The sequence below is a fragment of the Scatophagus argus genome, chromosome 6 (genome assembly GCF_020382885.2).
Source record: "Scatophagus argus isolate fScaArg1 chromosome 6, fScaArg1.pri, whole genome shotgun sequence".
NCBI classification, from domain to species: Eukaryota; Metazoa; Chordata; class Actinopteri; family Scatophagidae; genus Scatophagus; species Scatophagus argus.
Window position 1 is genome coordinate 26,726,292 of NC_058498.1, and position 21,389 is coordinate 26,747,680.

The following is a 21,389-nucleotide window of genomic DNA, read 5'->3' on the forward strand; positions in this document are numbered from 1 at the left end:
GGTCATGTGTTTACATGTGTACTGTACCTCTCTCGGAGTGAGAGAACTGGCATCTTTTCCGATAGTGTGTAGTGCCACATGGAGCTGGCCCTCTAAGATCAGCTGTTTGTTGTCCTCTACCACATAGGCCTGCACACACACACACATCACAAACTGAAGAAACAAATTTCAATAATATATATATATATATATATATATATGAATAACTGACTCCAACTCTGTGCTTTGTTGTGCTTGCTTTGGTTAGATCAAACAACCACAGTCTATACCTCACACATGAGTCCAAGGCTCTCTCAGACTTCACGAAGCTTGACACTGCATTATGGAATTATTTGCATTATTTGACGCTGTTATAGGTACCTTCCAGATGACGATAATGTTGAGATCCAGCTCATTACACTTCTTGACAATGTTGGTAATGTCAGAGGCTCTGTCTTCAGTCAGGACACAGCTTTGACTCTTGCTGCCAGATGATGTAATATTCACTTCCTGAGATTCTGAAGCGTGAAAGCCACGAAAGAAAAAATCTCCACAAGGTGTGGAAGAACTGATGATCTACAAAGAGACAGTACCAACAGGTGAAGGGTAGAGGTTAGCAGACAGAGAGCAGGAACAACACACAGAAACCCAAGATCATCATAACAATTACACACAAAAAAATTCTTCATAAAATTAAGTCTCACTAAGTGGTCCATTAGTCAGTGCAGTAATGTACCACTGCTTACGTGTTTGTTATGCAAACCTTCAACATGTGGAATTGTGGACAGCCCTCCCGTCCTGGGGTCTTGTGTCTTTTACATTGTGTTTTCTATAACCTTTAACTGGCTAAAATGAATATTGTTTTTATACAGTCAATGGATCATTTGTATATGAAATATGTGTTTCATAGTGAACAAAACCAGGATAATTTCTCTAGGATGGACTTTATTAACATTAGTAAATTTAATCATAAATCAATGTCACTTCTGTTCACAAGATGACCAAAATTGCTCCTACACTGCACAACAATGAACTGTCAATCAACTCTGCAGTTCCCCACAGCTTTATTCTGGCTTCTCTCAGATTGTTGTGAAAAAGCACCAAACAGCTGAAAGGTACAGTTAGCAAGTAGCTTGTGAACACAGTGGAAGATTTGATAAAGATGAATAGACAACTAAAAGGACAGTGAATATTGGACTTACATTCATCAAGTGGACATGCTCCATGTCTGGTTCATATGTTTATAGGCAACTGTTTGCTAACATATCAATTTTAAAGATGGTTATAGGTTAGTGTTTTCTTCATAGTTCCTTTCCTTCAGTCAAATAAATCAATTTAAATGCGTTGCAAAAAGTGTCAACATGAGAACATACATCTTTCAAATTACACTAACATCAATATTTTACTTTCAATTTACCATTTCTTTTCCCAGATTCAGGTCTGCAAAGGTGAATTTCTCAATGGCATCTGTGGTAGCTAGAAACAGAAATAATGCAGACAATATTCAAAACTGTAAACAGAGTAGATTGATGTGGTTTCTTTTATCTATGTGGGGTACCTTGGTGGGTCTTGCATTGTGTGGCCTTGAAACACAGCTTGGCTCTTTCTCTGCTGGTGAGTTTACTGTCTGGAAGGGAAGAGGGCAGAATGAGAAAGGCTGTGATGGATACTGACATCAAACAGGTTTGTCTTGAGAAAAACATTATGGGAAGATTTTAAGACACTACTTGGGCTGTAATGATCCTTCTATTTGAAGGCCACATTCTGATGCACATGGACTATACAATATGTAATATTGATGCATGTAACAAGCACATTCAGAGACATCCCCCAGATGAATTTGGAACTATACTTGCACTGAACTGTGGGGTAAAGGCAAATAACTGATAACGGATTAGAAATTTTATATCATTATTATTATTTTAAATTATACATTTGATACATTTTTATAAATTTCATATCAAATCACTAATGAAATGAAAGATTATAAGCGGAAAAAACACATATCCACATTGTTTTCTTTTTCTTTCCATGTGTGGGTGAAACAGACCACTGAAGAATGAAACAAAGACTCACTATGTCAGACCCACCTTTTTCCTCTGCTGGGTTGATACACTTGTGGAGGTGCCAGTACTGACTGCTGCTAGACACCTGGACAATATGGAACTCACGGGCACCAGCTTCACTCTGAAAGCCAAGAAGAGTCATATTAAAACAAAAATTGAAAGGTGAAAAAATGCATACTGGAAGCATGTGTGGCATGCGTGTATCTCACCATACTGATGTTCTCCACATCAATAAAGACCAGCATTCCGCCACCATCTTTGTCATCCATACTATGATGTGGAGGAACACTGCTGCGGCAAGCCAATGCCTGCACACTCAGAGACCGACTTGCACAGATAAACACTGTGTGGCGTAACACCCGATGACTTCACATGAAGACAGAGGAGAAAGAGATGATGCACGTTGTCTGGGTTGTCTGCACATGATAAGCATTCTTGCACCCACTGCTGGGTTAATGTAATGTCAATGAAGACACCTCAGCATACAGCCTTTATATCTTCAATTTATAACCGTTAAAAAGCCACATTTTAAAACATTTTAAAATTTGAGTAATGCTGTATTATAGAGAGCTTCAATCATACTTCATCACACCAGTGGATATAGACAGTTGGAGATTTGTTTGTTTTTAACAGTGGGGATTGCCCAGACACCAACAACCAACGCACATTACACCTCAGGATAATGACTTTGTTACTTAATAAAACCAGCCGTGTGTCCCTGTGATCCTCTCACTCCTCTGCTACCTGCCACTTTGATCATGAAGTGTAACTACTCTATAGAACACAGCATACAGTATAGTACAGAACTGAGAATGCTAGAGCTAAGATGAAACCAACAGAAGGACAGGACTGAGCGAAAAATGTGTGACTACAAATCCCAGAGCAGCACAGACAGCAATGCAATGGATTTTTCACTACACAACACAGTAAGACTGCTGATATTTCAGAGCCATTATCGGGACCATATATTCTAACTGTCACAAAAGTCAGATCAACGATTCAGAAAGACGACACTAAACAAGCCCTCTGCATGTACTCACTCTCTGCTGCTAGTGAATGAAAAGTGGGGATGGCAGCTTAATAAGTGGGAGGCATTTTGGTCATCTTTTAATTCATTTTTTTGAAAAATGGGAGCAAATCAAACATATGGTTTCTAATCCCAAGGTGTTGTCTATGTCTACTGTTGTGCGACAATGGTCTTTGAATTAATGTAATGAATGAATGAAAAAGATGTGCAGAACAGGAAAATTCCAACTACTGTAAACACCCTAGAAAATGTATGTATATGTATATGTATGTATATGTGTATTTAACTTCACTAATTATGAAATGGTCAGGCTCCCTTCTAAAATAAACCCATGCCAAGCAGCGCTGTTCACTCTTTGAACGAAGTTAAAAGAACAGATAAATTTCCTGAAGTGGTTCCTGGGCCTCCTGCAAATGGGGTCTTTGATGAACTGGTCTAAAATTTTGCTCAGATTTATCTGAGCCCTGAGCACCACAAGACACAAGGTGGTACATATACAGATTTCTCCCATATTGATTATATTCATTCATTATTTTTAACCCCTTTAACCCTTTGTCAGACAGAATGCTAATTTTAAAATGAGTGGTCTGCACCTATAATTCATATTATATATGCCCAGAAGCCAATTCAAAAGTCCTTTAGTTTATTCCAATTTTTTACCTGATTTTGTTTCCTTTGTCTGTGCTCTCGTAGTAGAACAGGAAATTGATTTCATGGACTCCCTCCTGGTCTGGTCCTCTGAGCCACAGAGGAAGCTGGGTGGACTCCCCTGGTTGCAACGTGCTGCCATCTATTGGAATCTCCACCACTCTGGACGGTTGGCTGAAATCCTCAGCTGGAACCACCATCTCAGATAACACTAAGCCTGCCTGGGTGGGTGGGGCAGTGGTTTTATAGGCAGAGCTGTTTTCAGCTGAGGTTGGGCTGAGGGATGTGGAGGGTGTGGCTTGGCTGCCAAAGGTAAAGAAATCGGGGTGTGTGGACACCACTCGAAGGCCACACAAGGCAACACAGCTGACGTTACAGAACTCAACGTAAGCCTTTCTGACCTCACCACAAAGCAGAGCAGTGGGAAACTGCAGGAAGAAGACCTGACAGACACACACACACACACAGACTGATGAACAATCAACATTGGCATAAGTGCACCTGGTTTAGGTTTGTGACCACTGCATCACATGGTTCTAACTACAAAATTACTGTAAATACTAAAAATAATCTTATGTAAAATGTGACTAGGAATAACTGAATCTTGCTTTTTAGAAAAACTGACATGATCAAGCGTGGTGAAGACTCAACACCAGATCCAATTCAAAATTACTCAAATCACTTTTAGAACACTGCACAGTCACGGTCATTAGAGAACTTAACTGTATGAACTTCATCTTTGTCCATCGTGCATAAGTCATCATACCAGTATCAGTGTGTGTCTCTGACTATTGTCTGTGATATATTCCTGATGCTACTTGTGAATGTAAGACAGGTCACTAGGATAAACAAAGCTGTCTGAATCTGAATCTGCAGATCTACTGCAGGCTTACTTTATCACTAGTAGGCCTTTGAGCATTTTTTGTTTGTTCCAAACAAGATTGAGTCTTTCCAGTTGTGGCTCTTTCACTGGAGTTTTGAATACTGTGGACATCTTTACAAACACTAAAGACCCACCTGTCTAGACTTGCTTTTATTATTTAATTACTACTTACTCTATTATTTCTATTTATTTGTACTTTGTTGTGAAGTACAAATAAATGAGTAAGTCAGTCTTCCCTTCCCTATCTATTGGTGGATCACAAACCAAGTGTAAAGGTGCATACTGCCACCCACTGCATCACAGTGTATTGATGCTGCACTTGTCAAGCCAATGGAGGCAGCCTGGCTTTGTATTATCAGCTGATAATACAATTTTCATGTTATTTCGTGTCATGTCATTATCAGGCTAATAATTCCTCTGCCCAATAAACATTATACATTCCCATTTATGACATGTAGTTGAAGTTGTAATAGCTTAACTCAAGGACTTAAGGAAAGTTAAAGGAACAAATCAACATTATGCATCAATAAATCTCTACTGCTGGTGAGTCAATGGTACCTCCATTAAAGGCATGGGTGGTGTTATAATGGGACTCAGACGTTGATCAGGACCATGTCGAACTAACATCTTGTCCTCCTTGGTCTGATTTAGTCGAGGGCCCTGGATCTTCAGGTCCTGTTTGCCACGGACTGTCATCAATTCCAGTGTCTGCTGGGCTGTAGACAGGAGGAAATCCACACAATCAGTCAGCCCTGCATGATCCTGAGATTTGCATTTTCTTTGATAAATGTTAAACTGACAGAAAGAAGAAAAAGGCAAAGCCAGTAGAGTACACACTCAGTTGCATGTGAATCAGCAGTATGTTTCCAAGATGAAAAAAAAACCCTTTCAAGCAGCAAAACTACAAATGAATGACATATCAATCCTTTACTAACACCAAAATGACTATGAACTGATACTAGAGCAATTATGCATGGATTACTTTCATTGCTGGGAGCCATCTCTCCAGAGGAGGTTGCAGCTAGGTTGTACACCACACCCACAATGTTCAGCTGGCCTGTTCTGTGTGGCAACAGCCTGAGTCGAGCCTGAGATCAAAGGTCACACTGACTGTTAACAGCACATCATAATGACATTTTGTTCAGCCTTTGGATTTTTATGATCCAAAGAAGGTTTACAGTTGTGTTCAAAATAATACCAGTGTTTTTTAAAACATGAGTAAAGCTCAAAAAACTAACATGTTTTATTTCCATTCATTGGGAACACTGCACGTTATATTACATCAAAACATGAAGAAAAATGATATTGGGCTGTTCAAAAAAAATAGCAGTGTTTGCATTTTACATTACAAACTCAAATATTTACTCAATAAACTTGAAAAAACATTAATATCTAGCATTTCTGTGAATCACTAAACTAATATTAAGTTGTACAACCATTGTTTTTGAGAACTGCTTCAAATCTGTGCTGCATGGAGCCAGACCAACTTCTGGCACCTGTAAACAGGTATTCCAGCCCAGGATGATTTGACAACCTTCCACAATTCCTCTGCATTTGTTGGTTTTGCCTCAGAAACAGCGTTTTTAATGTCACTCACAAGTTTTCTATTGGATTAAGGTCCGGGGATTGGTGAGGCCACTCATTAACGTTAATCTTGTTGGTCTGGAACCAAGATGCTGCTCACTTACTGGTGTGTTTGGGGTTGTTGTCTTGTTGAAACACCCATTCCAAGGGCATTTCCTCTTCAACATAAAACAGCATGACCTCCTCAAGTATTTGAGTATTTTGAATGACCCAACATTCATGCATATCATGAATGTTGGGTCTGTTGGTTTCTCTGACTCGATTACACTTACTGGTAAATTATTTGGCATGTAATCATATAATTTCTACCAAAAAGTGATTGATCTGGTTAGTCATGTTGCACTTCTATTATTTTGAACACAACTGTACTTGATTTCAATGCTTTTTATGCATCTTTATGGGCTACGTGAGCAGATTTTTGAGCCTTATTTATTTACAATGCTATAAATGTGATGTGAATAGATATGAAATGTCAACAGAATGTTGATCCACATTCTCCATGATGTCACACACTAGCATTGCTGTCTATAATTGGTTGGTAGATCACAAGATATGAACAATCCTAGCCCGTGCATCAAGACACTGTGCTTCTACGTTACCAATGGTCAGTGTTCCACAGTTAACCTTTGGAGTCATGTGAACACCTCACCATTTTTGTCTCCTCTGGACCCATGTGAAACTCCAGGATGACCTCAGTGGTGATGATGTCATCTTTATTTGTTATCTGTCAGGGTAAAAGATTTTGATCAGACTATGAAAATAATCGCATTGACTTTTATGGAATCTATCCCCCAAACTGGATAAAAACAGTTTCTATAAGGAAATTTGCCCCAGTTGCCCACCCCTAGAGGCAGGATTTCCTCATTGGTGATGGTCAACTCCTCAGTCATTTCCTCTTTCGATGGAGATGCACCACCTGGAGTGAAACTCCAGAGGAGTGAGAGTTCGGACAGAGCCAGAGAAACCTTCAGAGGGTTCCTGAAAGTCAACTCCACTATGATTGGTTCTGCAAAGATAGAGACAGAAAGATGTCTATACACTGAGCAGGTACATCTCAGTTTCATTTGATTACATATTGATGGGATGGCTCATGTTATTGTCCTTTATACTACGGCAAGCATCCATTAGACTACAATTAAGTAATAGTCACAGGCTGTATAATTGCTTGCAGATTCGGGGTCTGAAAAGTAAAGCCACTGCAACTTGAATCAGCATCCTTTCTGAAGTACAGGAGGGGGCAACGCCACAGGTCTGACTGCATGTAAGCTACTAAGAAAATTATTCTACTTGTACTTCTCTCTCTCAGGCACATTTATCTTATGACTGAAAAGTCAGATCTAATCAGGATATTCTCACCAGCTCAAAAAGTAAAATGCAGTAGACTGTACTTGGACCCTTTCTTTTTAAGGCTTCAAAAAAGGTATTCCACAAACCAATGGGTGATGTCACAGTGGCTTCATCCGCGATTTATTGTACAGTCGACTGTAATAGCCTAATTATCATTTTAAATATATTTCTATTTTGTCTGCTGAAGCCCTCTTACCCTCCATCACAGCCAGTGGATGGCGCAGGTTGTCTGTCTGGCTGTTCAGGCAGCACTGAGTGGGCTGGAAATTTACTGGGACAATCCCACGGTTGGCAGCTGCCACAAGCTGCTCCTCTAGGTGGCACCACATAGTTGCCAAATCCTGGTCATATTCTTGGTCCAGTGACACATGAGTGGCTGCCTGCTTTTCCCCTGCACAGATATAGATAGAATCAAAAATTGATTAGCTGCTTATTCGACACTCACACCTTAGATACTGTATAGTCATCTTGGTTTGCAGGGTTCATCAACTTAAACCTAAACATGAAAAACAAAACATAATGGATAATATAGCTTGAAATTTTTGTATGAGAGCTTGTGTGGTTATATTTGCTTTTTATTGGTGTCTGACTCAGCATTTGCACTCTTGTTCTTTTAAGTTTTATTAGACTGAATTCACTTTTAAATGCTACCAATTACCTCCATAAGGAGCGCATATTTGCGATACAATTCATTGGTTTGCCTCTTTGTTTGTAAGCAGGATTATGGAAAAGCTACCGGCACAAATTTCATGGAACTTGGTGGAATGGTGCAACAAGGAACAACCCATAAAATTTTAGGGCAGATTTGATTACAACAAGATAAAATACAACAGATAAAAATTATTTTTCACTTTGTCAGAATGCGTAGAATTCAGTTGAGGATTAGCTCCTCCTCTCCAGCTCATGATGTCAGATGCTGAAGGGGAGGCAGGGGGGTGTGCAGGCAGAATCTGTGACAGAGGGCTGAGGGGGGAGGAGGGGCAGAGTAGGGAGGGAGTTGAGCCTCCTGAACGCCTGGTGGATAAAGCTGTCCTTGTGCCTGCTGGTTTTGGACCGGAGACTCTGCAAAGTCCTCTCTGATGGCAGCAGGCTGAAGAGGCTGTGCAGTGGGTGGGTGGGGTCATCTGCAATCCTGATGGCTTTGCAGGTGAGTTGGGTGTTGTACATGTCCAGAAGGGAAGGGAGGGAGACACCAACGATCCTCTCAGCTGCTCTCACGATGCGCTGCAGGGTCTTGCGGCAGGACACGGTGCAGGCACCGTACCACACGGTGATGCAGCTGGTCAGGATACTCTAGATGGTGCCTTTGTAGAAGGTGTGCATGATGGGGACTGAGGTTCTTGCTCTTCTCAGTTTGTGGAGGAAGTACAGGCGCTGTTGGGCTTTTTGGCCATTGATGTGTTGGGATCTCTAGTCATGCACTCTGGAGAACAATAGAGCGGCCTACATGTAACCCATAAAGCCTGAATTAGAGTGACTAGCAGTTAGAGACCCCACCCATGACTTGCAACTAGTCATAAATTCCTGAGTTCAAACTCAGAACCGGCACGGACATTGGCTGCGTGCCAGCCATCTCCACGGGGGTCCAAGGTGACGTCACTCAGGTAATAAAAGGTCACTGCGACCATCAGCCCCTGCTTTTTCCCGTGCGTGCTGTGACAGTGAGAGCTGCTCCAGGCTCTCCAGGTGTCCAAACCACCCAAAGGGAGCAACAATCAAACGTTTTGATTAACATCATCTTAGATCCCGGGTCACAGTTTTGCAACTCGCAGGCCGAGAAACAGACTGCTGTAATTTTCTGTAACTTTTCCTTTTTTCTTTTTCCGACGTAGATCGCTGGGCAATCAGCTGATCGCGAGCCGCGCGCCAACTTTGTTAAGGACAAAACAAAGTTTGTTAACTTCTTCATCTGTGATTTTCTCCGCTGTCGCCGAGAGATCAACACTCCGCATCATCTGAGATAACGGATAAGCTCCGGTTTACTGACTCCGCTATTGTGTGGTGACACGCGAGGCTCCAAAGAATTGGAGTGGATTCTTTATTTGGGTTGTGTTCCTTGTATTTTCATTTCTATCTTTCCTCACATTCTTCTTTCTGAACGGTGAGGCGAAAGTCCGAGCACGCGATCACGAGCCGTAACAAAAGGGTAGGTGGCGCTCAAAGGCTTCCGCCCATTGTTCTCTTCTGTGACCATACAAGCAACATTACGTGGGTTATCACAAACTTGGCTCTGAATAATACGGCCGGCGTATTCTTCTGTAGTCATTTTGGGTTTTGCTGAGTCATCACTTGCGTGTGACTAGTTGTTTTGTTTGCTGAGTCATCCTTTATGTGGTTGTTCATCCTGGTGTGCTGACCCCCCCCCCCATGTAGTCCTCCACCATTTTGGTTGTAGTTTCCCCACTCGCCATTTTGGTTGTAGTTCTCCACTCATGTGGCCATCCGCCATCTTAATTGTAGTCAGCCACTAGCTTGTCGTTGTTAGCTGCTATGTTGTTAGCCGCTATCTTGCTAACCGCCATTTTGTTTGTTTTTAGCCGCTAGCTTGTTAGCCTCCACCTTGTTTGTTGTCATCTGTCTCTCTCTCACACACACACACACACACACACACTCCTGTATATATGCACACCTATGTATATATATACTCTTGCTGCTGTACCTGTGTTATCCCTAGTTAATAGTTAATGTGTGTTGATAAAACTTGGATTATAATAGTGTTTATTACAAAGTGATACTTATCTATGGATGGTTGTTGCTGGTTAATAAATCCTGTTATAGTTTAACCTGTCGTTGTCTGTGGTTATTGTGTATATACTTGTAATAACAGCTGAATTCATGACAGCCAGTGCTCGGAATCATCCTTCATAATTTTAAGAGACTGTTTTCCTATTAATTAATTTATTTAATATATTTTTGTGTATAAAGCATACACTGATTTTTGCTTTAATGATTATTCCCCATAATCACTGACTCTTTTGCCAATAACCAAATTGCTCCTACTAGTGCACAACAGATGTCTTTGCCATTAGTGTTGTTGCTCCAGGACAGGTGTTCGGCGATGTGAACACCCAGGAACTTGGTGCTCCTCACCCTCTCCACTGCAGCACCGTTGATGGTCAGAAGAGCATGCTGGGTGTGCACTCTCCTGAAGTCCACAACAATCTCCTTCGTCTTCTGCACATTCAGGCAGAGATTGTTGTCCTTGCACCACACAGTCAGACGGCTCACCTCTCTCCTGTAGATTGTCTCATCATTGTTGTTGATGAGACTCACCACAGTCTACAACCTTAATGAAGAGGTTGGAGCTGTATGTTGGTGTGCAGTCGTGGGTCAGCAGAGTGCAGAGGAGGGGCTCAGCACACATCCTTGAGTGGCCCCTGTGTTCAGTGTGATGGTTCTGGAGGTGTTGCTGCCAACCCGAACTGCCAGTGGTCTCCCCATCAGGAAGTCCAGCAGCCAGTTGCACAGAGAGCTATTGAGCCCCAGCTGGTCCAGTTTGTGAATGAGCTGCTGGGGGATGATTGTGTTGAATGCTGAGCTGAAGTCTATGAACAGCATTCTAATGTGCGAGCCTTTAGTCTCCAAGTGCGTGAGGGCTGAGTGGAGGGCAGTGGAGATGGCATCATCGGTTGAGCAGTTGGACCGATAAGCAAACTGGAAAGGGTCCAGGTCAGGAAGCAGGGCAGACTTGTGCTGCAAGACTAGTCGCTCGAAGCACTTCATAAAGATGGGAGTGAGTGCAACCGGGCGGTAGTCATTCATGATAAAATTCAAGGTTTTCCAATTGCTGCTCTTCAACATATTCAACACACTATATTGCCAAAAGTACTCACTCATCTGCCTTTACATACATATGAACTTTAGTGACATCCCATTCTTAATCCATAGGGTTTAATAGGACTTCCGCCCACCCTTTCCAGCTGTAACAGCTTCAACTCAACTGGGACGGCTTTCCACAAGGTTTAGGATGTGTTTATGGGAACTTTTCACCATTCTTCCAGAAGCGCATTTGTAAGGTCAGACACTGATGTTGGATGAGAAGGCCTGGCTCGCAGTCTTCACTCTAATTCATCCCAAAGGTGTTCTATCGGGGTCAGGACTCTGTGCAGGCCAGTCAAGTTTTTCCACACCAAACTGGCTTATCAATGTCTTTATGGACCTTGCTTTGTGCACTGGTGCGCAGTCGTGTTGGAACAGAAAGGGGCCATCCCCAAACAGTTCCCACAAAGTTGGAGGCATGGAATTGTCCAAAATTGAATTTCCCTCAGGATCAATAAAGTATCTATCTGTCTACCTATCTATAATCTCTTGGTATGCTGAAGCATTCAGAGTTCCTTTCACTGGAACTAAGGGGCCAAGCCCAGCTTCTGAAAAACATCCCCACAATCCCCTCTCCACCAAACTTCACACTTCACAAAAGTCCACATTTTTGTGAAAGCATCAGATTGGTAATTGTTATTGTGGGCTTCAAACCTCCTCCATTTTGAATTTCTTGTTCTATTTCTGCACACTCTGTATTTCAAATTTACTTACATTTTAAATGGTTTGGTGAGACTACTCTAGCAACTGAGACTGACCAACATGCACAGATACACACAAACTGTTTTCTATTTTTGTGGGGATTTTCTCTGTGATATACACACACTGAGTAACAACAGCTTCCAGTTTTTTTAACAGTGCAGTGCAATACATACAAAAAATTTTCAGCGAATTCATTACACATTCCTGCATTTCCAGCAATGCTTTGAAATGTATTGCAGTTGTCTACATTCCTTCACACTGCTTCTTCTGCAGGAAATGTAATTTTTTAAATTTTACATTTTTTGGCACTAAAAACAAACTACTCTCCCATCTGGACATTTTACCCTTAACATTTTGAAAACAGCTCAGGAATGTTTCCCCTACAATTGTTTTAGGGGGGCGCCTCGCCTCCCCAGGAACACAGGCCGGAAGTTGTGGGAAGCTGCCTTGTACAGGCGGAGGAAGGTCACGGCAGGCATGGGGGCAGTGGCTAACCAGAAATTTTTATTCAGGTGGGCCTTTACGAAATAGGACGGGCCTATAAATACAGTCCAGTTTTAGTCCGTTTCTCAGCTCAGCATTCAGCTCACACCCACCCTCTGCCCCTCTTATATCCCCTTTTCTCCCTCCACTCTGAGTGCAACTGTTGGGCCTATGTTTGTGCTGTTTTATACGAAGTTTTTATATATAACATCTTTATTGGCCTTTAGAGTAACGTTTAGGCTACAAGCCAGTCAGCCTTATATCACGTTTAAAAAAGTGACATTGATATTTGAAACATTTGGCGTTGATATTACCAGTCATTTTATTTAGCCAAAAACAGCTATCACATAGGCTATTACTAGGCTACTTTTGACATGGAGATGTTTGGATTGTTTGACTCTTAAAAGAGGGATAAATTGGCAAATGCGCATTTTGATGGGGCTAAAGTGCCTTCTCTAACATGGGATAGCCTACCTAAAATAGGGGTTGCAAACCGGTAGACCAAAGTCAACTAAATCTCATACATAATTAAATTATTAGTAGGCTAAATGAAGCCAGATTTGATGTACATGGTGCTTGATTGGCAGGCTAGCTGTGACACAGTTGCCGGGGCTTTGTAGTCACGGGATATTTGTGTACACAATATCTCCATAAATTAATATAAACATTTTTATATATATTTTATAATATGTCAGGTTATATTTTCATTATGATGTCCTACAAGTTTTTTGTGTTTGGTTAGCTGATTTTGTTTGGTCAGGATTTTCTCTGTTTCTCTGATTTCTGTCTTTCAGTCTCCTTCTTGGAGGACAACAGGAGGAAGAACATCACCATTTCATACATTGCAGGAGTATAAGAGAAACTCAGAAGGATTTTTAATTAACATCAGATCCGGGTACATTACAAACCCAGCAACGCTTTAAAACAGAAACTGGTACACCCTAAGGACAAAACTTCCAGACACAAACTCCTTACTTGTATTTTGTATTTTATATTTTTCTTAAGTGTGCAATTTTAATTTTCTGCTGCTATATATAAGTGTGCTTTTAAGCCAAGGATCTGCACAAAATTTCGTTATGCTTGTATAATGACAATCTTGATTCTTGATAACATGGTATATGCAGTGCAGTGAGGAATGCACTGAAATACAATGGGGAAACCAAACAACCACTCCACAGACATATGGCACAAAACAGGAGAGCCAACACCTCCAGACAGGACTAAGCAGTCCACCTGCACCTCAAAGCCAAGGGACACTCCTTTGAAGATGACAAGGTTCATATTCTAGGCAGGGAAGACAGATGGTTTAAGAGAGGAGTAAAAGAAGCCATATTTGTGAACCTGGAAGAGCCTTCACTCAACAAGGGAAGTGGGCTCTGCCACAACCTGTCCCCCAATCACAAAGCCCTCCTGGCTTCTGTGCCCAGGAAATTCACAGCCCAGTCTCATTCTAATGACCCCCTTTTTTACCATAATAATTTAGTCAACAACTTCGGGGGGGTCAACGGCCCATCAGACCCCTTAACAACCCTTGTCACCTCTCTCAGGTGGATGTAACAACCCATTTAAGGGATAAGGTTCACAGTCCCTTTTGTTTAGGAATACCCACAGAGGTTAAATACTCTGCACTCCCCACCAAAATTTTGAACTGAAGAAGCTTCTTGGATGAGAGGCAAAATGTCTTCAAGAAGAAGAGAAGTCCAGATGCACTAAGAATTTACTACTCATTTTTGAGTAACCAAATTTATGCACAAATTACACATTTGTACATTTTAATTTTCATGTGTAGACCAAATAATAAAATTTCGTACCATTGTTAGACTAATTTCTCTCCATAGCACAATGCTTACCAGAGGTTTGAAACTCAACAAAACACAAGCTGATATTTAGTTCATAGATGATTCATTTGGTTTCATCTGAGAAAGTGATCGTGTTTTGTCATTCAGGTATTAAAGCTGGGATTAGTAAAGTTAAAGAAATGAGCAAAAGTAATTTGATATTCCAACCTCTCTCTTGAAAGCCACTCCTCTGAAAACACATGAAGGTTTCAGGTCTCAGTCACAGTTCCACAGTCAGTGTTCACTTTTGTGGGTATGTGCTTAGTCCTGACTCACTTGGGCAGACAGTCTGTTGGTGCTGGCAGTTGTTCCTCGGCTTAGGGGGTTACTGTTCACTCTGGTGTGCTTTGTACACCGGAGTGAGCAGGCTTGATGGCGCCGACTACAACTCAGCAAAAACAATCTAAATTTTAGTTTATATATGTTTCATCTGGTTTGTTAAAATGTTAAAGTAATGGCATTATTTCACTCAGATGTAGGTGTCTTTTACACTTAATGCTCCTTAAGATCTTAATTCAAACATGAGGGCCCAATTATAAACAAAGCTGCACGCCCAGGCAATATTTGACACATGATGTGTGAGACACAGTGCCTCTGCCTTGACTCTACCTGAATCAATGAATTCAATGAACTGGTGTGTCAGTGTATGATGCATGAAAAATCCAGAGGATTTATCAAAAAGGTCAAGGGTGATGTGCACAAATCACCATTCCTCTAATCAAGCTTGGAAGAGATCAAAATTACTTATCAGTGTGTTACCTTCTGCAAGGCGGCGTTCATGTCCAAAGTAGACCCTTGTGGCTGAGTTGTGGATGCAGGGAAGAGGCAGCTGGGGAAGCCTGACATCATTTTCCTCTGTCACACTCTGAAAAATACACACACTATTTATTTGCAGGTCTTATTTTATTTGTTGTCTTCCTTTTTTGCTGTATTTGAGGAAAAATCTCTCAACATTCCAACGACAATCAGTAAATTAAATGCTCTGAATGAATATAGTCATAAAATCAGAATGGCATAGAAAGTGCAGCTATAGGCACCCTGTAAAATCCAGAGTAGAATTTAAAATTCCTCTCCTCACATGCAAAGTCTTTAATGGTCAGGTACCATTAAACACCACATATGAAAGACCTAATAGTATACTATTAAATGCATATTACTAACTGGCATTTTCCCACAGAGTCTCTGTGCTTTCTCATCACGCAGTAAGCTGCGTGATGAGAAAGCACGTGTCAGTGTGTCAGTGTGGCAGGATCTGATCTCTTGCTGAGGTTCTGCTTGAAGCCAACTCCTATTTTTATTTAATCTTGTTATTATCATTATTATTATAGATATCTTCGCTATTATTAACCATAATTTCATTATGTCCATTACAATTGCTGTTACAATGCAATTTTCCCCCCTCCCCACCCACCTCGTCACTCTCTCCCTCAACCCAATCAGTCAAGGCTGTCCACCTGGAGCTGGGTTCTGCTCTGAGGTTTCTGCCAGCTAAAAATCAGTAAAAAGCACACTAACTAAAAGAACACTAACTTGACAGAGAGGACAGGTGGTACGAAAGAGGGGTCAAGGAAGCCATCTATGTTAAGTTGGAAAAACCTTCACTTAACAGAGGTGGTGGACTTAGACATCATCTTTCTTCCACTTACAATGCTGTCCTCCCATCCATACCCAGGAAGTTTCACTCCAATCCACATGAAATCCATAAGAACAATAGGTCATTAACCGGTCATACCCGAACTCATTAACAGTCTCACAGCCATTAGCCAGTTGTTAGACACGTAGGGCCATCACTGGCAGTCAAACTACATAGACAAATTTGCAGGACTATCAGATCCTTTGTTTTAGTTAGTTTCACTTAGTCACTCCCACTGAGGTGTATATATTTGTTCCCCACCAGTCAGCTTTTTCTGAACTGATGAAGCTGCTTGGATTAGCAGTGAAACGTCTTCAAGCCTAATCTTCACAAGTCCAGACGCCTTGCTTTAACTCTTTGAGTGAATATGACCTGGATGACTGAGAATCTCCACAGATATGTTATAAAGGAGAGCTTGTTGAATACAGTGAACTTGCTGCTCTCAAACATCTTTTCATCTAGATATGTTCAAAATCTAAATACTCTTGCTCCAGTGTTACTAAGTCCAACTTTAATTTCATTCATTCAATTAACATAATTATCTTTCTCTAGTGAGTGCTCTCATGATATTTTAAATTGGATATTGGATATTCAGTCTTCACACTGAAGACTGAATTTGGGTTTGAAATCAAAAGACAAATATATTAAGAGCAGGATTAAGAGCAGCTGATTTTCTGGGATGAACACTGCACATGGCACCTTTTGATGGCTCAACCAGACTAGTTTGACCTCCTCGGAGGAAACAGATTGAAGATGGGAGCCATGTTAACCAAGCTTGGACTTGGCTATTCCTGGCTACTGTACGGTCACAGGAACTTGAAACTGATGAAATGGGACTGAGGCTGGCCAAGCAGCAAAGACTGAGAGACTGTTGTCCCCACATCTTTATAGAGATCTAACTCCAAAAAGATGTCAAACTGAAAATGTCAACCATATTATCATCGTCATCTTGTTGCTGCTGTTTACACTGAACCAGATTTAAATTTAAAAATGCACAGAATCATTTATTCATTCATTTTCTATACCACTTATCCGTCAGGGTCACAGGGGTACTGGAGCATATCCCAGCTGACGACGGGCGAGAGGCGGAGTACACCCTGAACTGGTCCGCCAGTCAATCACAGGGCTGCACAGAATCATTTCCTGAGCAAATATGTATATAGGTAACTGTATATATAACTCTGTATATATAAATATTTTTATCTTATTGTGTTCTTACCACTGTCTGTGTAGCTTGAAGAAGACTACAAACTCTCATTTTATTGGATAACTCAGCGTTGCAGAGTTTTTCAGCTGATATTCATTTTGGGGGTTTCTCACTTCAGTCTCTTCTTCATCAAGAGAAATGCATTCTCAAGGAGGATTTAAACTTGCAGTGCAAGACTTACAAACAAAACTGAAAGTCTGTTAAATAATATTGCATATTTCACAGTAAAGTCTGGCAACTTTACATTGCTACCGCACCAGTAGGGATGTGTTTATATCAACCAACAAAAATTGTTTTTCCTGAGCTAAAGGAAGGAGGAACTGCAGAAACAGCAGACTACAGCAACTTGGAGTATGGAGGAGCCTATGGCATCATAAGCATGTTTACAGTGTTTGCGCAGTTACTCTCACTGAAGACATTCCTATTAACAATGGTCATCTTATATGTTGTAAAATGAATAAAATCTCAGTTTTCTCACAGATTTAACAGAAGGCACACTGGATGGTCTTTCAGTGTTTCTGTCTGTTTTGCTCTTGATTAGACAAAAAAGTCAAAACTTTAAAGACATTCAACCTCAGCTGCATTCTGCCCTTTTTTTCTAATTTCACATTCAATAACTGGATTGTTTAATGCGGTTACTCAGTCACTTTTCATTAAGTAAATCTGTGTCTGGTCTACGTCATTACTAATCGTACCTTTCTTAATCTTAATCTTAGCTGGCAGATGTATGTGAATGTTGAGCAGAAGAAGTTTGAGAATGAGATATATATATTTTCTTCATAACCTGCGGATTATGAAGGTAGAGTACAGATGTAATAATGTTTTGTTCTGTTTTTTTTTGTTACAGGTACGTTTGTTTCGATATAAATACAGATATCATATTGTAAACATGTGGCATTGAAAAGGTACTGACAACAACCTTGTTACAGTCATGGTTCCATACTGTAAATACCTTGTAAACGTAGAGATATTCTCTGAGAAAGGCACCCTGCTGTGTGGATGTCTGTCTGCTGTCACTGGTCAGGAGCTGTCTGAAGGCTATTACCGCATTCTCCGGTTGGCGAAGTGTGAAAGACTGACGGCCGATTGTGAAGTTGATATGGTCCTCTGCCAAAGACCAGCCCCTCTCTTTGTACACTTGCATAGCTTGACAGTAACAGCGCAGTGCGTGCCTCCTCTGCATGAAGACACAGTTGAGAGGATGAAGGACAAGAGAAAGAAGAGGCTGTGCAGCACATAATGCATCAAGTGAAGAGCAGAAAAAGGAGGAAGACGAGTACGGGGAAACTTGAGGACAAAAAGACCTGAATAAATTCAGCCTCTGGTAGATAGAGGGTTAGGGTTTTGTTTCTAACTAACAAAGTGAAACACACCTCGGACAGTAAGTATTTGCAATGCTGTGGAGATGTAACCTTGGCTAAAACAAATAACAAGCACATTTATGAGAATCCTAAGGTGTGAATGGGAAACAACATATAATGTTAATGTTAATGTTCAATATAATATAATGACACTCTGTGACAGACACAGGCACATTATGCCATTCACAGGTAAAAACTTGTTCAGAGCTCTTATGTTAAGTTGAACTGCATAGATCAGTGAGGGTGAAAGGCTCACCTGTCCTGCTTTGCTGAAACGATGACCAGCCAGGATCATATGAAAGGCAAACTTACGCACCATAGGATTACGCATATTAATAAAACAGTGTGCGGCCTGTTCCAACAACAGAGCACTGCGTAGGTCAGAGTCCTAAACAAATACAAAAATTACCAAAGGGAATCAGTGCATTGCAATTTTACTTCATAATTCTGTTCCATAAGACTTAACTGCAAATTAATCCATTGACATAAAAACAGCGGTTTCCACAGTGCTGTGGTCACTGTTCTCATCTGGTTTCAGTGGCTTGCAAAAGTATTCATACCCCTGGAACTTTTCCACAGTTTGTCACGTAACAACCACAAACATAAATAAATTTTATTGGCATTTTATGTAAAAGACCAACACAAAGTGGCACACAATTGTGAAGTAGAAGGAAAATTATTCATGATTTCCAAACTTTTTAACAAATAAAAAATTGAAAAATGTGGTGTGCAAATGTATTCAGCCCCCGAGTCAATACTTTGAGGAACAACCTTGTGCTGCAATTACTGCTTCAAGTCTTTTGGGATATGTCTCTACTAGCTTTGCACATCTACAGACTGAAATTTTTGTCCATTCTTCTTCTTCTTCTTCTTCTTCAAGCTCAGTCAGATTAGATGGAGAGCGTTTGTGAACAGCAGTTTTCAGATCTTCCCATAGATTCTTGATTAGATTTAGGTCTGGACTTTGACTGAGCTATTCTAACACAGACTATGTTTTGTTTTAAACCATTTCATTGTAGCTCTGGCTTTATGTTTAGGGTCATTGTCCTGTTGGAAGGTGAACCTCTGCCCCAGTCTCAAGTCTTTCGCCAGCAAGTTTTCTTCCAAGATTCCCATGTATTTGGCTCCATCCATCTTCCCATCAACTCTGACCAGCTTCCGTGTCCCTGCTGAAGAAAAGCACCCTCACAGCATGATGCTGCCACCACCACGTTTGACAGTGGGGATGGTGTGTTCAAAGTGATGTGCAGTGTTACTTTTTCGCCACACATAGCGTTTTGCTTTTAGGCCAAAAAGTTCAATTTTAGTCTCATCAGACCAGAGCACCTTCTTTCACGTTTGCCGTGTCTCCCACATGGCTTTTTACGGCATTTTTTTCAACAACGGCTTTCTTCTTGCCACTCTTCTATAAAGGCCAGATTTGTGTACTGCACGACTAATAGTTGTGGACAGATTCCCCCACCTGAGCCGTGGATCTCTGCAGCTCCTTCAGAGTTACCATGTAGGTAGTAAGTTTAGGTGGACAGCCATGTCTTGGTAGGAGTGTAGTTGTGTGATACTCTTTCCATTTCTAGATGATGGATTGAACAGTGCTCTGTGAGATGTTCAAAGCTTGGGAAATCTTTTTATAACCTAACCCTTTGCTTTAAGCTTCTCCACAACTTTATCCCTGACCTGTCTGGTGTGTTCCTTGGACTTCATGAAGCTGTTTGCTTCCCAACATTCTCTTAACAAACTTCTGTTAGTTAGAGATAGCTGTATTTCTACTGAGATTAGATTACACACAGGTGGACTCTATTTAATCATTAGGTCAACATTCGATCATTCAGCAATCATCAGGCAACTTCTGATGGCAACTGGCTGCAATCAGGGAAAAGGGGGCTGAATACATTTGCACACCACATGTCAGTTTTTTATTTGTACAAAATTTGGAAATCATGTATAATTTTCCTTCTGCTTCACAATTGTGTGCTGCTTTGTGTTGGTCTTTGACATAAAACACCAACAAAATGTATTTATGTTTGTGGTTGTAATGTGACAAAATGTGGAAAGGTTCCAGGGGTATGAATACTTCTGCCAGTCACTGTACATTTACTTTTTTGCCTGCCTGACAGTGCATGATGGCAACCACTGATATTGTGGAATAATTTGTGTCCATTATATAAAAGACATAAAAATTCTCATTTGGACATCACTACAAAACAGCCAGTGCATGACATAATTGACTATGTAGCAAAAAGTAAGCGATTTGTGGTTAAAAAAAAAACATGTAATCTAACACACAATTTATCCGAGGCTGTTTATATGACAATTACTGGAGTATGATGTACATGTTTCCTTAAAGTGGAATTAAGTCAGCAGTGCACCTGGGCCATTTCCATAGGTATAACAAGACTGAAACTGAAGTATGTTTCCTTACCTCACTGGTCATCTTAATGAGAAGTGTTGCTGCCTCTGAATATTTGCCCTGACTCTTGAGTATTTCAGCACTAAATAAAGCACAGCGCTCAGCCAGCATCATGTTCCTGTAGAGGGCAAAAGGGAGAGGTGCTGTCAAGAGAAAAAACATGCTAATATGCTGGATTAAAAACCACTGGCAACACAACAGACACAGATACTGACAGACTCAAAAGGGATTTCCAGTGCACATTAGTGACAAAACAAGCATGAGTGTCACTTGCATTGAAACAATTTTACTCATTTTACTACAAACCACAAACATAAAGCTAGCTGCTGGGTACCAGCTCGTTGCTCGAATGCCCTCTGTCATTATCTCAGTTGACATGTATGTGGCTATATTGTACATAATTTC

The 21,389-nt window shown here is 40.9% G+C and overlaps 1 protein-coding gene across 5 annotated transcripts in view; it reads right to left on the bottom strand.

Moving 5' to 3' along the window:
• Positions 1-21,389, bottom strand: part of trappc8 (trafficking protein particle complex subunit 8) — a 38,333-nt gene that overhangs the window by 5,163 nt on the left and 11,781 nt on the right. For 4 of the 5 annotated variants that reach the window (XM_046391168.1, XM_046391167.1, XM_046391166.1 and 1 more), the window contains exons 11-26: positions 20,997-21,102; positions 18,834-18,965; positions 18,169-18,393; positions 15,136-15,241; positions 7,731-7,925; positions 7,030-7,193; positions 6,837-6,911; positions 5,586-5,691; positions 5,162-5,319; positions 3,733-4,163; positions 2,255-2,411; positions 2,070-2,166; positions 1,538-1,606; positions 1,397-1,455; positions 361-555; positions 28-129 (exon numbers count right to left, since the gene is read on the bottom strand). In XM_046391168.1, the coding sequence (XP_046247124.1) occupies positions 28-129; positions 361-555; positions 1,397-1,455; positions 1,538-1,606; positions 2,070-2,166; positions 2,255-2,411; positions 3,733-4,163; positions 5,162-5,319; positions 5,586-5,691; positions 6,837-6,911; positions 7,030-7,193; positions 7,731-7,925; positions 15,136-15,241; positions 18,169-18,393; positions 18,834-18,965; positions 20,997-21,102 (2,377 nt within the window). The remainder of the gene's footprint in view (positions 1-27; positions 130-360; positions 556-1,396; positions 1,456-1,537; positions 1,607-2,069; positions 2,167-2,254; positions 2,412-3,732; positions 4,164-5,161; positions 5,320-5,585; positions 5,692-6,836; positions 6,912-7,029; positions 7,194-7,730; positions 7,926-15,135; positions 15,242-18,168; positions 18,394-18,833; positions 18,966-20,996; positions 21,103-21,389) is intronic. The other variant, XM_046391169.1, reaches the window with a different exon arrangement.